Raw genomic sequence first — 20,539 nt, 5'->3', positions numbered from 1 at the left:
TCCCCAATCTTTCCTATTCTCTACCTTCCTCTTAGTCTCTGCATATGATCCACATATCTTAATGTCGGTCTATCATCTGATATCTTCTTCTGCCCCGAACTCTTCTCCCATTCACCCTTATATGAGCCATTCAGAGCAAAAGTAGTGTAAGTCAAAACTGGGTAATGAGGTTTAAAGTAAAAATTCTGTAAAATACAGCGCGAAGTAGCTGTTAATATGTCCTTCGTGCTATTCACTGACTACTACTAGTTTAAATAAATTGAATATTAATTGCTACTTTGCACTGTATTTTACAGAATGTTTACTTTAACCCTATTACCCATTTTTGACTTACACCACTTCTGCTGTGAACGGCTCATATATATATATATATGAGCCATTCAGAGCACTTTACATTATATAAAGCACTTTAAGCACCATCTTTAAGTTTTCAAGCCAGAAAAATATTGACACAACCATTTCATGACGCAAAAAAAACAGCAATATTTTTTATAACTTTTAAATATTAGGATTTTCAACTAACAATGAATTTCTGCAGTTACTCATTTCACACAGCTATAAACTGATCAAACAGTAGCTGGGGATAATGCACATTGCCAACTACTTCTTTCACAGAAACACAAGATGTAAAGCATTCATTCAAACATACCCTCTCATTTGGATACCGGCCAAATAAGTCAGGATGAACAGAGAAATAAAATGGCCTCAGAGCTGTTGATACTTCGGCAGTGCTGAGAAATCGACATAATCCTGACAAGACTCCAACATTAGTACAATGCATCAACAGACATCTACTCTTCTGCAATTCAAGCCTGTAAGAGTCAGAAAATTATCCAAATAAAAAGAACTGACAGCAAATAAACTAGTAAGTTTAAGGGAAGGAAATATTGTAACTTATAAAGTACGAAGAATTAACCACTTCTTATTTTCTCATTGTACAAAATATAAAGGGAAAGTACCAGCATGCATTCCAGAAAAATTAACACAACGAATAAATCAATATAATACAATATAATCAACTTTTGGAAAATATAAAGAAACAGAACAGAAATAGTTAAATTACTAGTATTAGAAACTTAGATACATTATCCAAAATCAGAATGATTACACATTTACACAGATGGATTTCTGTAACAAAATAATTGGAGCAGGTATTCATTGTAATCCTGTTTGCCTTTACCTTACACTACACACTAGGATAAGGAATTAAAAGCTATTAATACCGGGCTACAACAATTAATTTACAGAATAAATTCATTTATTAAAGCAGCCACATTTTGTCATTCAAAATCTGCAATTCAGGCTATTGTTTCATTAACATCAGAAGACAAGAAAGTATGAGAAATCTATAACAATATTAAGTTCCTACAAAAACAGACAAAAGTAGTTGCTTTACAATGGATACCTTCTCAACGTAAATTGGAAGGAAATGAAATTTTGCCAAAGAAAGGAACCATAATCCAACAAAGATTTCATTCCAATATTTCGTTTTTTTTTATATTTATTTTATTTGGTTATTTAACGACGCTGTATCAACTACTAGGTTATTTAGCGTCGATGAGATTGGTGATAGCGAGATGATATTTGGCGGCGAGATGAGACCGGGGATTCGCCATAGATTACCTTGCATTCACATTACGGTTGGGGAAAACCTCGGAAAAAACCCAACCAGGTAATCAGCCCAAGCGGGGATCGAACCCGCGCCCGAACGCAACTTTAGACCGGCAGGCAAGCGCCTTAACCGACTGAGCCACGCCGGTGGCTAATATTTCGTATTATTCAGTAAAATTATTAATAAAGAAAAATATGTAAAAGGGTAATATTAAATAATAATAAAAATAAGTTAGTGAAAATAAATCTTGGTGCAAAATTAAAAAAATAAATAAATAAATAAATAAAAATTTGATTTTTAAATTTTCAAGAAAACAGCAATAGCTATCTTCAGACTAGTAACCAGACATGACTGTTTGGCAATGCATTTATTCAGAATTGGAATTTATACATAGCCAAAATAAGTTCTCTGCAGAGAAGACCTTGCAGTACATATTAAACTGCAAAGCTATCAACATTTCAGACAAAAGTGTTAATAACATCACAGACGTTTATTGAGATATTATAAAACAAATGGACAAAATCCAATGTTCTGAGCATTTGATTGATTAATTGCCTATGCTATACAAAAATATCGATTTCGAAATTTTTACACAAGTAATAAGCATCCTTATACTAAAAAGCTGAATACAGCATGTTGTCTGTAACAATTTCTCCTGAACTAATGAACGAGTTTTATTCATAGTCAGTTCTATAAATCAATTCAATCAAGAATAATTCATATGAAAAATGATAACTTCATTCAAAACTTAAATCGGTAAGAACGTAATATAATTTCTTGAATATATGCGTGTGTCCTTTTAATTGAGATTCTTTACATTGGTTGGCCCAACGAGATATGAAAATGGCAATCTTTACATTTTACTATAATTTGTAAATACCAACAAGGTCATAGGCGCCAACTATGGACATGCTCAGTCGCCCGGGCATACCCTGGAAAGAAAGTGGGCATGCTCAGCAAACCTGCTATTAATATAATAATAATGAAACAGGATCGCAGTATTAAAATTTAAACTACATTGAAAAAAATATTTTTCCATCTGGAGTGGCAATAAAGTTATGAACTTAAATTCAAAATTGCATAGGTAGAAAACTTTATTTCTTTTCATTTCTTTCAATATACAGGACTCTTGACGAATACAGACCAATAAATGGAGCACCACTATGTGTAAGTTATAAAATTGCGCATAAAATTGCTACATCAGGAAAGCCATTCAATGAAGGTGATTTCCTAAAAGAATGTATAATTGAGATAGTAGAAGCACTGTATCCTAATGAACTCTCAAAATATATACAAAGCAAATAATTAATTCTAAATCCATATGAAAAGCTCTTTATTCTGTGTATGTGTATACATTTTTGTCGCCTGTAAACTCCCAACCTCTCTTTTACCTCTTATCCCCTCTCTCTCCTTTTCCATACACAGGTCGAGTGTTCTAAGTAATCTATTCCATTGCGAGTCTGCTCGGTGAGCACAAATCATGTACAGTCTTGGTCTAAATAATGAGTCCTCTTTGATGATTTTGAGAAAAAAGAAGAGAAACTGTTAAGAGTTTTGAAAAATACATTAGGCCTACACTCTTAAATGCATGACACAGACTGTGAAAGCACAAGGTTAAGTTTATGAGCTATACAATGAATGAATATGGCATTCAGAAAATTCTGATTTTAACTTCTAGGCCATTAATTTCACTCGACATGACCACAGCACCGTTATATGTTTGAGCCACTATTTTACTACCAAAATTATATTGAACTATACAGTCAATAACCCGATCTGCTAATGCCGACGCAGTTCGATCTGCACTCACATCCGAAAATCCTACAAATTGTTCTTGTATTACTTCATTACTAGTTAATACTCGTATATAAGTTACAGTACAGCTGTACAGAGTTGTGACTGGCTTCGAATATCAGTCGTCTCGTCTAGCATTATTGCAATAAATGGGGCATTGTGGCCTTCTTTTCTAATTTCTGTTGTAATTACTTACTGATTCAATCAGATCATTTTGACTTTGATTAGATAAACCTGTAAATGCGTTACTATCCTTAATGTGGGCATTCAATATAGAATCTATTTCCTTAATAAATAAACTAATTCAGCATAATTACCTCTGTAAACTGAATTATCACTTCATGACCATCGAGAACCAGCTCTCTCTTTCCTAAGAATCGCTATTTCTTAAAAGGGCGGAAGTTCAAAAAATACAACTTTTACAGAAGAGACAAAAAGACTGTCCAGGACATTCGCCCTTTTGACATAAATTATAAACTGTATGCTGCAATTTAACCATTTGTACTGGGTTTTTTAAAATCCTTCTAACATAAATTGATGTGTCAATAAAAAATGAATTGTGAAAAAAATGTGACTTCCACTCCTTTAACAAATAGCGATTCATAATAATAGACAATAACAATTAAGTGTTTAACTAATTCTCTTGTTTTCCTTCACCTTCTCGTTATGTTACCAGGCGCTCGATTGTCAAGTTGAAAATCAACCCTAGATATGCCAAATATTCCAAATTACATTGTTCCAACAATGTGGTCCTGAGAGATTTCATGTCATTTTTCAATGCTTTATGGAGATTGTTTACGTCACTGAAGCCAGTCTTTTTCCATACATTTTTTTCGTTATTAAACAAAAGACATGGATAACAAAATAATTTTTCTATAATGCAGCAACCACATAGCCATCGTGTTTTGCTATACTGCTCTAAATTAAACTTTCTCACACATGATTTTCTTTTTACTTCAAGTTCTTTCAGATCGCACATTGACTGCCCAATTTCAATAAGTCTTTTCTTTTCAGAACAGTCCTGAGAACCACATCCATGTATTAAAAGTTTTTCTATTTGACAGTTACACTCAGGAAGTTGAGATTCCATTTTTATTAGAAACTGCGCTGAATACCTCCCATCTCCCCTCTTCACAGTATGGCCCCACACAGGCAGCAGGCCACTGGTTATGAGCTTGCTTCCTTTCCACTCAATACGAGTCTACAACACAATTTTATATTTTAAATTTCAAGTAATTTAGAATCACATTAAACATTAACTGATAAAATAATATTATTGTCAGACAGGATGGGCACAACACAATATGTATAAATTGAGCACAAAAAACGTTATATTTCCCACACAAAAAGAACTTTGCAATTTCCCACACATCTCACAAGGAAGCAGCTGAGTAAACAAAAAAAATCAATATATACTGTATACACTCTCTCTCCATCTTTCTCAAGATTGCTGCTGCAATATCAGGTCAACTCTAGGGAAGAGAAGCAGAATCTCACGCTGATGCCAGTACAGCTGGTTTGAAAGTCATCGAAATAAGACACTGCTACAGTACATCAAAGGTACAGATGCACAGTGTCCATACTTTTAATTCCCTATATGCTGGTGAGGCTATTTGTCACTAATCCATTTTTCATCAAACCCTACCCTAATACCATCACTAACAGTGGGGCTATACCTAACACCATCATTAACAGTGGGGTTACTTGTCACTAATGCATCCTTTCATCAAATCTTGTCTAACCTTGTCACTGGCAGTGGGGATACTTGTCATTAGGAGTGGGAAGGGTGGAGGGATAAAGAAGGAAATCAAATTTTTCTTGGTAAAAACGGCACAGGCCCACTGTTCTTCTGTTCAGAAAGGATAGGTACTGCCATTTGTTTTTCGCACTGCTAACAACAGACAGATTCACACTAACCTAAGTAAACCTACTCTTACCACTGCAAAATTACACATCTATTTTGCCACCTGAACCTCGGCTATTAAGTGTTTGTTGACAAAAATATCTTATGTCTATTCTACACTACTTATATTATTATCCAGTTGGGGGTTTAATCTCTTTGCAAAAGATCATAACGGTGAAATATGTGAACGCAAATCCACTTTCAGCAGTTGATCACACTAAGTTGTCAAAGCCAATTACAGCTGTTGGAGAACTCAGCATGTGGAAGAAAAGATAAGAGATAAATTCAAGACCTTAGTATATTTTCTATGCACATTCTGGTAGTTTGTAATTCTAGTTTTTATTTTCCTAAAACGATGTCTACTACAAATTCTTGTTTCTCTTCCAATCTAACGGTGATCCCAGAAACATCTAAAAATTGGAGAAAACCCATCAATGAGAATAGATTGCCCTTGTTCTTCTTTCCATGCAACACAATATTCGCAAAGATAGAGACGATATGCTCGATCGTACCTTCAAGATATCAGGACGATGTCAAATAACATTGGTAGGCCTACAAGATATTTTGGGCAATCATCAACTTATGACACTAACTGCTCATACCGGTATTGGGACTCATGGACCTTATAAGAATTCTGTGTCTAGATTATCATAAGAAAAAAAACTCTTTCGCAGAAATTAAATATTGCATATATATATATATATATATATATATATATATATATATATATATATGGTTACAATGATTGTCAATAATGAAAATAAGTCCGTTAAGATTGGTTTGTTTGCTTTATTTAGAACGTTTGACCTAACATTCACATTCTATCTTTACTCCTGTATAAGATCACCAATAATAGCTACGAATAAATAACTCAGTGCACGAAAGATTGAAAATCTTGCCTTGAATGTACGTATTTTGATAGATAGGTACTGGTACACAAATAGATTTATTAATTTTTTTGTTAGTTTTTTACGACACTTTTTTAACTATTATGGTTATATACCGTCTGAATGAGATGATGATAATGCCAGCGAAATGAGTTCAGGATCCAACTTCGAAAGTTATCCAGCATTTGCTCTTGTTGGGTTCAGGAAAAACCCTGGAAAAAACCTCAAACAGGTAACCTGTCTCAACAAGGACTTCAACCCAGGCCCGCTCGTTTCACGGTCAGGCATGCTAACCGTTACTCCACAGCGGTGGACAAACAAATTTACTCTGAACCGAAGAAAGGAGTGCTTTGGTAGTTATTTAACTACCAAAGCACTCCTTTCTTCTCCTATTATGTTTAAACATAATAGTGGTACCACTGGATTACGTGATTTCGTGTGAAAATTTCTGAGAAAATCATCAGTCGGATATATAAAAAAAAGGTGTTTGGAACGGGTTGAGGCGCTTTCGTTGTGATCACATCGTGTTAGAGTGGTGTGCTAATTTTGAGGGCTTTTTTAATTATATAAAAATAAGTAATCACTTCCTAAATCACCAGAACTATCTCAGCGCTAGTTTCATCGTAAGTTTTTTTCTACAGCGTTTTGTGCGTAGCGGGATCGAAGATTCTTCGAAAATTTGGGCAAGAAATCCGTCTTGGCCAATCTTCAATATCGCCCCGCACCACACATGGAACTGGTGTGTGATTTAAATTTCTTTATGGGCTAGATGGGTTAAATGAGGAGACAGCTAGTGACATTAAGTCGAAGTATGTGACAAGGTTAGTGGGTTGGTTGACGAGATTATTTAAATGATTCGATCCGAGAAATTGTGTAGTGTGCGGAGACACCGAAGTTTTACCTCAGCCTTTATACTAGGTGATGACCTCTACGATACTTACCATTTTCTACAACATAACCTCTCCATGAATGAGATGATTGCGGCTCAGTGCTTGGCAGTAAACAGTCGTCAGACATGAATCTGAATGGCTGCACACGTCATGAACACAACAAACATTAAAAGTTACATCTTCTCTAGGGCTGTCTTCATTTCTCTTTTATCAAAACCCTTAATATAATCATCCAAAACTACGATTCGTGACGTAATACGACGTAATAAACTACTATCAGCACATTGCCTACTCGTCCCGCACACTCGCGACCACTTAACTGCAAATAACACACCTTAAATGTTTCTGTCCAATTATCTCCTTAGCCAAGCTCAATACTTTACAGTTTCAATCATTGTAACTGCCAAACCATTTGGCATAACTCAGCTAGCACTGCCACTATTGTTTTCATACATTCATATGCAAATCATGGATAGTTTTCCAATAAAAAGTTCATGGTTTCCTTTCTATGTTTGTATCATTATAAGCTTTTGTCAGTGTACTGAATTTTGCTGATTTTGACAGTGCTTTCAGTTGCATTGTTTTGTACACACCTCTTCGAATAATTTTATTTAGCATTCCCTATTCGCTGTTTCGTTACAATAAATTATTTTATCTTTTATTTTTTACGTTCAAAGATCTAGAGGCAGTGAGATGTTGCCAACCATGGCCGAATTCGACTAAACGTAGCTTAACTTTTAGTCACTTTAGGGCCCTATTCATAGACATTCTTAGAGCGGGTTAAATAGCTACTTCCGGTGGATGATCAGCGAACTAACGTTTTTCGTATTCATAAACTAGTGTTAGCGATAATACGTGTATTAAGAGGGGTTTGGCTGGCTAAATTTTAGCCCCCGCCGGTAGGGTAGTTTAGAGGCCGACTAGCTTAGCAAGATGGCTGTTATGATGCAGTGAATGTGGGTTATGTACGTCGAATTCGTGATGTGATATGTAGGAGGAAGACGTACCTACCGAGATTGGACATATTTAGAAAATATGAAGTACACAACATTAGTCAGGCTTCTGTAAGATGTATAATAACGAATGTGTCAGTAGCAATCACTGGACTTGCGCTTCGTTACGTACGTTTTCCTAGGGAAGAAAAACGAATAACACTGCGAGAAAGTTTGACGACATCGCAAGATTCTCTTCAGGTAATTATATTTCATGATTTGAATATTGTATGTGAATGCTTTCTTAGAGAAATTTGTACTGTACCGGTACCATATTGGTACAGTAGGCCTATTGTGATATTTCATCATTTTTAGGTTATTGGCGCCATAGATGGCACGCACATACCCATAACAAATGTAGGAGGAGAACTGTCACAAATATATATCAACCGAAAAGGATGGTATTCTCTATTAAAGGTTCAGGTACGTACTGTAAATGAAATTACAACCCGGAAGAGGTTATGTAGACCTAGGCTGAAATTTTGGTGAAACTAGCGCTGAGGTAGTTCCGATGATTTCGATATGAAAATCGTTGAATTTGTGAGATATTTTTTGTAGAGATGCAGTTGGTCATATATGCAAGCCATTATAAAAGCCAAAAATAATCTAACCTAATCTATCACAGATTCGTATATGCAAGGTGTATAAGCAGAGTACGAAGAGAACTTTATTTACATTTTAGATAGTAATGCATTATATTACATTATTTCAGTTAAATGGTACAAGAAAAAGGATTTGTAATTTGTAATTCTCCAGAAAAGCTACACTGAAGAAGACACAATAAAAAATCGCCTCAATGTTGTTGCCCCCCCCTCCTTCTAACTAATTACTAATATAACATGCGAGAAGTCGAGGGAGAATTATTAGAGAAATGGTGTTATATTGGTAATAAATGGGAGTGTGGGAGCTACAACAGTGCATTACAGTATGTAAGTAACAGTACCCAAGTAACTATTAAACGATTTTTATGTTGAAAGTATTTGTGGCTGCTGACTAAAACCACATGTTTATTTGGCCTACTGTATATATGTCACGTAAGTCAGTGAAGCAAATATCTATTGTTCCTCCTTCAATGTAGCTTTTCTGGAGAATTACTAGAAGGTCAGCTGTTAGCAGCTCTAAATATCAGAATGAAAAAAACTCAAAGAATAAAAACTGTTGCTTAGTTAAAAAACTTGAAATTTTTTACCAAATTGCACAAAAAAAAGGATACATTTCACTTATATGAGTGACAAATCACATTCGTAGCTTTCATTTGTGTACCCACATGACAGTTTTTTTTAACAGTTTTAATTTTTTATAGAAATGTCCTTTATGAAATTGCTAGTTAACACATATATTACCTTATTCATTTAAGGTTATAAGTGATGCAAGTTTCCAAATTCTGGATATAGTGGCACGTTGAAGAGGAAGTGCCTATGACTCTCGCATTTTCAATGAGATTAGAATTAAGAAGCAATTTGAACAGAATGAATTTGGACGCTTCATTTTGTTGGGGGATAGTGGTTATGGTGTACACAAATATTTGTTAATGCTTGTAAAGTGAATTACTCTACTTGCAATGTATTGTGTACTTTTGTATAAGCTTAACTGATGAATTCTATATTTGTTTGATAAAATGTCTAAACTTGTAAATTGAATTAATCTGCTTGCTATATACCTAAATTATTGTGTAGTTCAACTAATTGTTTATGCCTTTAAATTGAATTAATCTGCTTGCTAGGTATTGTCTTAATTCAATTGCCTATGCATGAAAATTTAATTGATCTGCTTGCTATCTTTTTATACCATTTTAATTGTTTTTATACCTATTTGCAGCTGCTCTCGGGCTTGGATTAGATTCCTGCTTGGACTGATTACTGGATGGATTTTTCAGAGGTTTTCCCCAACGTTAAGGCAAATGTTAGGTAATATGTGGCGAATCCTCGGCCTCACCTCATCTTGCCAAGAATGTGTGCAACTCTTGACTTGTTCCATATCTTAAAGCTTCTATGGAACACAATAAATTAAATAAAAAAAATGAAATACTGTGTTATTATTCTAAATGATCATGGACAGAATCCAATGAAAAGTAAGGGAGAATGTTAAACTTTTGTATACCACGTAATGTAACTGTGTACACCAATCACACTATTACTTTCTTATATTATATGTTTTTTTTTTATTGTTTAAGTTTGAAAGATTATCATTTTGTTGGAAATTATTTCATTCTAACATCTAAGAAAATATAAGATACTCTAAATTATGTGAACTGACTGCACAAATCACTGGTGTGCACTTTGTATTTTATGTCAATTTTATTTCTTATGAATCACTTATACATTCGTTTCTTGGGTTGCTATACCTGCAATATACACCTCAATTTTTAATATTCTAATTATTATTATTATTGCAGCAGTCCAGTACCTGTTTGTATCACTGAGCGAGTATCCCCAGCTTAGTTTGTGCAGTTCATTTCTGAAATGTTAAAAAAATGGACTCCAGAGAATTACAATTTACAAAGATAGTTCTCTTCAGCCTTAGCCATCTGCACAAGTTGGGAGATGCAAGATATGTCCGAGAAATAGGGATGGGAAGTGTAGTACAGAATGCCATGTGAGTGCAATGACCATTCAGACACTACACAGTAAAGGTGTGCATAAACTGTAAAGAAATTATTTAGAAAGAAAAAAGAGAACTGTTAATGATAATTTCTTTATAATATAAACGTTTCCTCGATAAAAGAGCAATAGTACCAATTTTTCATAGGGCATTTTGTAAACCTGTACTCATTTGCAAGCATATTCTGGAGTATACATGTAACCAGATTGGTGTAGGCCTACATTTAGAGGTTGGTATACAGAAGGTTAATATACATACTGTACCGTGTGACAAATTACTTTCTATGCTTCCTTATTTATAGAAGTCACTGAAAATCATTATAGTCCATATATTAACATCTTCGTCAATTCGAAGTAAAACAAAAAGTTGAAGTATGTGTAACGTGGAATGTTGCCAATAAACTTATATTTGAATCAGTAATTTCTGAAAGGGCTTTATTTCAAAATCTCATCTCCATAAAAATCGCCTTACTGCAGGATTAGGGCCCTCTGAGAAGTGCTGTGAATATTGTGAAGCCTGCATAGATGTGAATAAAATACATGGAATAATCCCCATTATCAGAAAGGCGTATTCAAGTGAGAATATGATAGTGTTCTAAATTGATTTTAGCAAAAAGATTGGATAAAGTCCTTTTAGAAATGACTGATTTAATTACAGAGTTACTGTCTAATAAAAAAAACTCTCACATAAATTACTCCAAGTATAAATAGTGCATCCAGTGCTAATGCTCACACGTCACTGAAACAGATGGCAGAATGCGATTATTTTTGAATAGGATTTTATGATAATATACCTTTCCATGACGTAGAACAAGTTCAATATAAAAATATTTGATTTTAGGTACTGGCACCATAGATAGCACATTCTTAAGTCTTGGAGAACTTTCACAAATAAATATCAAAGAAAGGTTAATATTTGAGGAGAAAAATTCGCTCCGGCACCGGGGATCGAACCCGGGTCCTTGATTCTACATACCAAGCGCTCTGACTACTGAGCTACGCTGAATTCAATCCACAGCACCAGATGGAAACCTCCTCCTTCAATGTTTCCCTTTGTGGCCTGACTCCAAGTTAGGCATATATGTTGACGTTTATGTCCAATGTCAACTGCCATTATACTAGGAGCACACTCAGTTGAGTGACTTGTTGGCCGGGAATCCGCAGTTTAGTGCACAGTAAGCTGTACAGAAATATGAACTGCAGCTATGAGAATATTATAGACTTATTAATTGTCACTATTACAGATATTATTCTGTAGGACAAATTAATAAGTTTATAATATCAAAGAAAGGGGTAGTATAATGGAAACTCAGGGGTTCTGTAAATTAAATTAAAACTCGTATGTAGGTTTAAACTTCGCTTCATACAATAATTTTATTCATATTTTGCATATTCACTTATTTCTAAGTTACAAACTATTGTACATTCTAAGGACAAAGGGAGAAAAGCCAAACAAAGCATATCAACATAATACAAGAATAAGCAAACGCCATTACAAAAAAAAAAAATCGCTTAGCATAGAGTGAGAGTATTAAGAAAATAAATATAGACCTTAATTTTTCTCCTCATTGCTAAGTTCCATATTCATTTCAGGTTGTAAGTGATGCAAATTAGTAACTTCTGAATGAGTTTCATGCAAAAATACAGACAAGTCACCAGTAAAATGATTACAAGAAATGAGTGACGCATTGCAGATTTAGCCCTGCATTGGAAAGAATCCCGCGACCAGATATTTACTCTAACATACAGGCTACATTTATTCAATTTACCTGAAGGGGTTAGGTACAGCTTACAGCAGTAAAATTTTGCAAATATTCAACATTTTTTCCACCATTACTGTATCTTGTACAATTATGAAAATTAGTACGTGTAAAACACTGTCCTTCTACTATATGAAAAAAATATTTATGTATATATATTTTTTTCTAAATTTAAAATGTTGACAGTTCACTGTGCAGTGATGAAGCATTTCTCTCATAACTAAAAAACTATCCAACATTTTGTGATGAAATTTGTTGTGTATGTATGCATGTCATACCTACAATATGATGCAAAATCACATCTCTACCTTTGATAGACTGTCTGATAAAAAATAAATTCATTTAAAGAAGTGGTGAATATAAGTATTTTTTTCTAACACAAAATAAAATATTATTTATTAAGGAATGTAGTTGAAAGAGCATGATATTGTAAACATGAGTTTCAGCAATGTAATAAAAGAGAAAACATTACACTAAAGTACTACATTTCCAGTTTTTGTCCATTGCGCAACTCAAACCAAGAAATGGATTCGGAACACCTCAAATCTGTGCCTCAGTAGCTGACCATGACAATAACTTTGAAAAATATTGGAGTGCAAGAGGTCAAATGACTTTATTGTCAAATGCCTGGCATTAGAAAACAACATTTCCAGCTTTTCATTAGGCCCTCCCCCTATTCTTTTCTTTCTAATTGTGTTTTCTTAACATTTCCATTTCTAATAATAATTTTGCTTTTTTCAATTCATGGATCAATTCATTAGAGACTTCCAAGCCTAAATTAAAGACTCTGAATTAAATTTCTCTACTAATAACACCTTAATTGCATAGTTATAGACATAAGTGTAACTAAATTGCTTTAGGTAGGTACTTAAACCTCCATCAGGGAATATGTTCTAACTCAGGAACTACAGGTTCGATGAATGATGAATCCAGCAAAAACAAAAAAAAATAAATAAGTACCGGTAATCTGTCTTATAAATCAGCAAAACTTTTAACCGACATTAAAATAAGAAAAAGGAACACATACATATGTATAGAATTCACTAAACAACAATGTGAAAATAAAAAGTTGAAAACACTACTAGAGCCCAATATACAGTAATACTAATAGTCCTCAATCTGATGCAGTTGCCCCATTCAGCTTAGAAACTGGCCACAACTGTCCAGCAGCATATCTCCATCAAATAAACTTGTTACACTCATAACACTGTGTAGCATGCAACAACACAAATATAATAATGAACAAGGAATACTTACTACTCTACACCAAACTCCAGAAAATGATTGGGACAGAAGAATTTCAAGTTCCTATAAACTGCTGGGAAGCTCACAAGGAAATGAAGTAGACAAGAACTCAAGAAAATTTCACTACTAGTGCTACTATTACCATCACCACCACCATTACCACTACTACTAAGTTACATCTCTAGTTCTTTGATTTGTCCCAGATAATTTTTAACTTTGCCTTTAATAATATTTTATTTCTAATAACAATTTTGTTTTCTGCAATTCATAGAACTTCTCATCACGTTTAATTTTTGGGCTTCATGCTTAGGAGGAACACTTCTTCATACTCTGTCATTCTCGATGATCTTGCAGCAGAGTTCTATGGAAAGACGAAAAAAATGTTAATCATTTGCATACTACTGTACACAAAAGACACTACTTCTTATCAAAACTGTGAATTTTTTTAATTGTCTAAGTTTGAAAATTTATCAATTGTTTGAAATTATCCATTTGATCCAAACATGCAAGAAAATTTAATTTTCTGCAAAATGTACTATGATTCAAATGCATCCCACTTCATATTGCAAATCATAAATTTTAATTGTTATGAAGCACTTATATATTAATTTGTTGGTTGGGTTGGAATAACTGTCATACAATGTATCACTCAATTTCTAGTATTCAAATTAATGTTCCCTTGTTTAACCGTTTCATATTAGTGATACATTGTAATATTATTGTTGCATTTAATATTTATGTCTTAATACTAACTAAACTGTCCTTCATTAAAGAAAAATAGCCATAATTTTTCATCATGTACACAGTTGTAAAGTCCCATTCTGACCCAATGGACTGCCTTGAAATAATATACAGTACACTGTATGATTATTATAAACCACAAAAAAAGTAAATTAAAATCATCAGTACTGTACCAGTTGCAGAAGACACAGCTCTGCTGGATACATTAAGAAGATTGATTGATTGATAATATTGTAATCATAAATAGGCCTAGCAATATTCTTAGGTATGAATGAGATCTTAAACTTACCTGTTGTTGATTACTGTAGAGACTGTTAACGCCCATTCACCTGGGATTGTGGAGACAGGATTTATTGCAGACATACGTGGGATTGATGATGATGATGGTGCAATAATGACATCCTGAAATAAGCATGTAAGTTATTAATATTAAATGAAAACGTAAACATAATACTTATTGTATTATATAGATCTTACATCAGCATTACAGCTATGAGATGTGGAACAAGTAAATTAAGCAAATAGCCAAAATATGTTCATTAATACATAGTAAGTATTTAAAACATAATTAAACTATGCATCATTTTGCAAAAATGAATATAAAGCAATTTTGTTAATTCTTTTCTAAATTTTTCCTCTTGACCCATCAAAGCTTTAAGATAATACATAAACAGTGAACGTTTTACAACAGCTGAGAATAATAGAGGTTAAATGGAAATCTAATTTGTCTTGTATTATATACACAGTGTGTTTAATAAATCATAATATTATATTATGGATGTTTTGATTTCTGACACGAAACATCATGTAGGCTACTCAAAGAAAGCCTAAGGTGGAAAATATTTCTTGCACTCCTGTCATTATTCTTAGGGCTTTCTATTGTAACACAATAAGAGATAATCTATGTTTACATCACCACAACTACAGATTACATAGGCGTATGAGGTTTTGTCTTTTTCAGTGCTGTAATAAATATGAGTTTGATATATATTTTATAAATCACTTACTAGCGTTCTATAAACACAAAAGATAATGAAATTTTATAGCTGACCATCAATATGGATTCTACAAATTTCTTATGCTTATGTAGGTAATTCTAACCTCAAATAATGCTATTTCTTTTGACAAAGTAGAGAAAAGGATATCTCAGAAATCTCTAGGCGTTCCTACTGCCCTTTAAAATAAGGTCTCAGTTTTGATAATTCTTGTACACAAGATATTAGGCCTACGTTAAGGTATGATTGATAATTGTGTGGGTTAACATCAGATGTTTGTGGCCCAATCCCCTATAGGTATTTACAAAGCCATATTATCCAAACTGCATTTATGGTAGTTGAGTATAGGCGTAGCTTGCATTTTCACGATTGTTGTGAATTACATTTTACTAGCATTATCAGCTATATTCCTACAAGATATATTATTTACGTTATATTAATTAGGCTACCAAGTACCTATTCAGAGTAGCCTTAGGTGACATAATCATACCAGAGCCACATTAAACATTTACCATGAAGTAATAGGCCTATCTTACTTACAAAAACATGTCCTAAGAACCAAAAACACATACCTCATATGTTAACATTCCATATCGTTTAGTAGGCCTACGTCATCAATTTCGGGAGCAGGACATCCTCCACCAGTTGTTTTTAGTTATTTCTTCAACTAAAAGTAAATAAATATATACTGAATTAGAATAATTCACTCTTTGAAGTCCAATATTTCATAATAGTTACGTCAAGGCCTAACCTAAAAATATTACGTATAATATTATAACATTTCTACTTACATTTTCGACATTTCTTCTTGTGTAGTCGAATTCCCGCACGCTGCCATGTATATTTCTTGCTTTTTTTACCACAGAAGAAAAAACAAATAGTTTATTGTAGTTTAATATCGCCAATAACCTCACAAATAAACAGAAACGATTCGGAATCGCTTGCGTCTGAGCATGACAATTGCCAGTCTGCACATGCGCAGTAGCATTTTCAGCATCGTGTAACAGTTTCCAAAGCTAATACGCCGACTAATGTAGCCACTGATTAATCGGCGTCTCTGAATCCTGTAAAAGTAACCTGGCTATAACCGGGGCTAGTTTAGAACGCTCGTAGCATGGGCTAGCGCGATGTCTATGAATAGGGCCCGTAGCTTGTAGTGTAACGTGTAACCACAGTCTAATAGATACAGTCACGCAACTCATACGTATAAAATATGTCAACATTTGACAGCTGGCGCGACAGTATCCCTCTAGCGGCAGGCAAGTTAAAAGTGTGCACACGACATATGATAACACATCAGAAAACGGGTTTTGCGTAATTTATTTTATATGTTTATGCTATACAATAAGTGTATATGGTTCTTATTAATTCTACTTTAGAATCCTGAAAGAATTTCACACGCAGTTAACCTACAAGTTTTAGAAGCTGGATATAAACGTAATTCTTTCTGCTCCTTACAACTGAATTATGGCCCTGATCACGTATCATGGTTTGAAATAATATAATTGTTCGTGCGTGGTCGGTTAATTCAATTCATTCCTAAATATATTTATGAATCATTGGAACTTTGTATTTCCTGCGAGAAGAGTAAAAATTAGTAGCTTCAAAATTGTAGGGCATATCTCGTAGGGTACATCGCGTGGTGAACTCCTCTCCCTATTTCCTGAGAAATTAACGATTTTGCATACCGCAAATTGGGGTAAACTCGGCCGCTGAGGTAAACTTGAAAATAAAGAAAAGGGGAGGATTTAAACATTATTATGAAGTTCATTATTTTTCCATTTCTTAAGAACCGGTATTTCCTTTATTATTTTGAGTCACAAATAGTGCTGATGTTAGCCCTATGGTTTAAATTTTTATGGCAAGTTTACCGCATTTTACATTACATTTCCAGTTTTCACACATAATGCCTAATTTTAACTTATCCTACCTATATAATACCTAATTTACATGCACTTACTGTTAATATGACGTAGGTGAGAACAAATAAATGAACATGCAAAGTGGCAGTTAATATTGAATGTATTTAAACTATTAATAGTCAGTGATTAGCACCAAGGATATATTAATTGCTACTTTGCGCTGTATTTTACAGAATTTTTACTTTAAACCTCATTACCTGATTTTGACTTACACCACTTCTGCTCTGAACGGCTCAAATAATCACTGGGAATGTAAAATCAACACCAATAACAGTCATGCAAATTATTACAGAAAAGATTGCTTTTTATATTAAATTTAAAAAGGCTCTTTTATTTCTTGAGAACTTAATACGTCTGCCACATGAATCTACACCAACACATCAGAAATTTATCGACACAGTCTGGATTTATTCAAGAAGTGAATATTTTGCAAAAGGATTACTATACTCCATGAATTCTTGCAAAATTAACACCATTATACCTACTTGAATGCTATATAACATTCTTGAAAAATATAAAGAAAAAAACACGAATACAAAAATTATGGAATTACTTGCATTAAAAACTGTAGATATATTGTCCAAAATCGGAATGGTTACACATTTACACATATGATTTCTGCAAAAAAAAATATATATATACTGTAACAGGTATTTACTTTTTTTTTTATTTAAACTGTCCTTCCTTACGTGCAAATAGGTAACTGATAAGTAATAAATGTTTTATAGAACACAATACGTAGGCTACCTACAACGTGGATTATAGGTTATGACTGAGTTATGATTTTCTCTTGGTCTTTAGGTAATCTGAAGAACGACAAATTCGGAGATTTAAACTTGTAGTTACTGCAATTTTCGTCATTGCACACATTGCCTTTATTCCGACGCATGATTAAAACGTTATTATAACATCTCGCATGCCTTTAAAGCACGTGCTGGTTGTATCAACCCTATGACCAGTGCCTTGCCTGCCGCTTGGGCGCTAGTGTCGCGAATGTTGGCAAAAAAAGTGTTGAAGTTGCGCGACTGTATATATTAGACTGTGGTGTAACTTTGTAGCAGAACCGTTGCTTACGAGATTACACAAGCTGGCGCATAGAGCTTGAAAAACGAGTCTGAAGTGGTTCCCTCGTAATGCCAATTCCGCCGCTCGGAGCGCTGTTCTGCCCTATATATTCATAGCATATACCCATAAGACCGGCGGATAAAACAGCATGGCTATACGTGGGACGCCTGCACCAATCCGTCGAGAAAGAAGGCCTAATCAAATATCTAGAAGAAAATGGAATAAGTGGAGCAATAGAATGCGAAGAACTAAGTGTAAAAGGAATAAACAAAGCATTCAGAGTTGGCATCCCGTTCGAACTAAAAGACCTAGCGGAACAACCGGAATTCTGGCCAAGAGGAGTCGTCGTAAGACAATATATTTTTCGGAGGCAGGGCAGACAAGGCATACGATTATAATGTCACGAGCAACGTCTTAAAGACGGCTACATGGAACACAGAAGGCCTAATAAACGCTTTGGACATGATACCAGAGGATAACCTCGCAAAGTTCGACGTGATAGTACTCACCGAAACGTTTCTGAGAAAGGAATGGAATGCCAAAGGCTTCTATACGATTAACGCGCTTGCCACTCAAGGCCAGAGAGGCAGACCAGTGATTGGCATCACCTGCCTCATCAAACCAGAATTAGCCCCATTTAAAATTGTACGGAAATCACCTGAAATGCTAATAATTAGAACGAGGCTGTGCACTATTATAGGCGTGTACTTACACCCGAACTACAAAGAAGAGGAGATCATAGACATCATAAGTGGCGGACTAGCGCAATCGCAACAGCAGGAGCTAGTGATAATAGCAGGAGATATGAACTGCAGGATTGATGTACGCAACCATAAAGCTGAAACTGTCCTACAATTCCTCGAAGAAGAAGGATTAACCATAATAAATAAAGCGTCCGAGAAAACCTATGTGTGCCATAATGGGAGCAGCACAATTGACCTTGTACTGACGAACATGAAGGGCGTCAGGAAGGTGTCACAAGAAGTGATCAAAATAGCAGCAAGAAAACACATGCCTGTCGCAACGACATTTACACTTCAGAAGGAAAGCCCGACCTGCCCCCGGAACCCGAAGATCTCAAGGAAATTAGATACGCAGAGGATAGAACAGTCCCACACCCAAATCAAAGAAGCGGAACAGGAGATACAGACTGGACACATTGACAGAGCAGTAAACAAACTGGAACACATTATTACAAACGCCACAAGAATCACGAAGCCCAATGAAAGGAAGGCAAAACCCTGGTTCAACAGGAACTGCTACCAGGCTAGACAGTTAGCCCTCCACAAGCTCCAAAGCGCCTTAACCTCGCGATCAGAAGAGACTCTCAAAGAATACGCAAATGAAAGAAGAAAATACAAAACACTCATGAGAGAATCCAAGAGGGAGTACTATGAAGAAAAAGCCAGAGAGATTATAGAGGAGTCAGAAAACGACCCATTTAGAGTCCTGAAGCAAAGAAAACCGACGTTCCCGAGGGATATCCCCATGGACACATGGGTACAGCACTTCACCGAAATTCTGCAATCAAAAGACACTAGGCCGCACAAGGAAACGGCAAAGAAAGAAGAAGACTCTTTCCTCGAGCCATTCACACAGGATGAAGTCCTGAGACTGGTCATGGGATCAAAAGACAAAAAGGCCAGTGGTCCGGACAATATCTTCAACGAGCATTTAAAGAGCGCAGCCCCAATGCTCATAAAAGCCTGGATGGACCTCTTCAATGAATGCTTGTTGAGAGGGAGTATTCCAGAGCGTTGGAGAACATCGAGGATTAAAACGCTGTATAAGGGGAAAGGCAACGCTAGTGACCCTCATACATACAGAGGCATCGCTCTGGAATGCACACTCCTGAAAATACTGACGAAACTCGTCGCAGAAAGAATAACAGCACTAGTAGACCATCATATACCAGTAGAACAATTTGGCTTCAGAAAGAACCGCTCCACAATACAAGCCGTGGAATGCCTCCAAGAAAATATAAAAGAAGCGCTCCACCACCCGAAGGGGAAACTCTACACGGTGTTTGTGGACTACACAAAAGCGTTCGATACAATCAATAGAACAAAACTCATAGCCAAACTAGAGAACCTGATAGGAAGGAGAAACCCCATAGCCAGACTGATAAGGGAC

General features: G+C 35.0%; 1 protein-coding gene and 2 long non-coding RNA genes across 3 annotated transcripts in view; 1 reads left to right on the top strand and 2 right to left on the bottom strand.

Moving 5' to 3' along the window:
• Positions 1-7,750, bottom strand: part of LOC138696264 (T-cell activation inhibitor, mitochondrial) — a 41,763-nt gene extending 34,013 nt beyond the window's left edge. Inside the window, exons 1-2 of the mRNA XM_069820957.1 lie at positions 7,138-7,750; positions 650-812 (exon numbers count right to left, since the gene is read on the bottom strand). Coding sequence (XP_069677058.1) covers positions 650-812; positions 7,138-7,163 — 189 coding nt within the window. The 5' untranslated portion in view covers positions 7,164-7,750. The remainder of the gene's footprint in view (positions 1-649; positions 813-7,137) is intronic.
• A 71-nt stretch (positions 7,751-7,821) lies between these two features.
• LOC138696266 (uncharacterized) lies at positions 7,822-11,164 on the top strand. The gene is made up of 3 exons (XR_011331307.1): positions 7,822-8,279; positions 8,394-8,501; positions 9,897-11,164. It is a non-coding gene; the product is annotated as an uncharacterized lncRNA (long non-coding RNA).
• Positions 11,165-12,022: 858 nt separating this feature from the next.
• LOC138696267 (uncharacterized) lies at positions 12,023-16,562 on the bottom strand. Its single transcript, XR_011331308.1, has 4 exons — positions 16,211-16,562; positions 15,992-16,086; positions 14,714-14,826; positions 12,023-14,044 (listed from the first exon to the last, which is right to left on the bottom strand). It is a non-coding gene; the product is annotated as an uncharacterized lncRNA (long non-coding RNA).
• Between the last annotated feature and the right edge of the window lie 3,977 nt (positions 16,563-20,539).

The sequence above is a fragment of the Periplaneta americana genome, chromosome 3 (genome assembly GCF_040183065.1).
Source record: "Periplaneta americana isolate PAMFEO1 chromosome 3, P.americana_PAMFEO1_priV1, whole genome shotgun sequence".
Classification (NCBI taxonomy): Eukaryota; Metazoa; Arthropoda; class Insecta; order Blattodea; family Blattidae; genus Periplaneta; species Periplaneta americana.
This window is presented reverse-complemented; position numbering and strand designations above follow the sequence as displayed.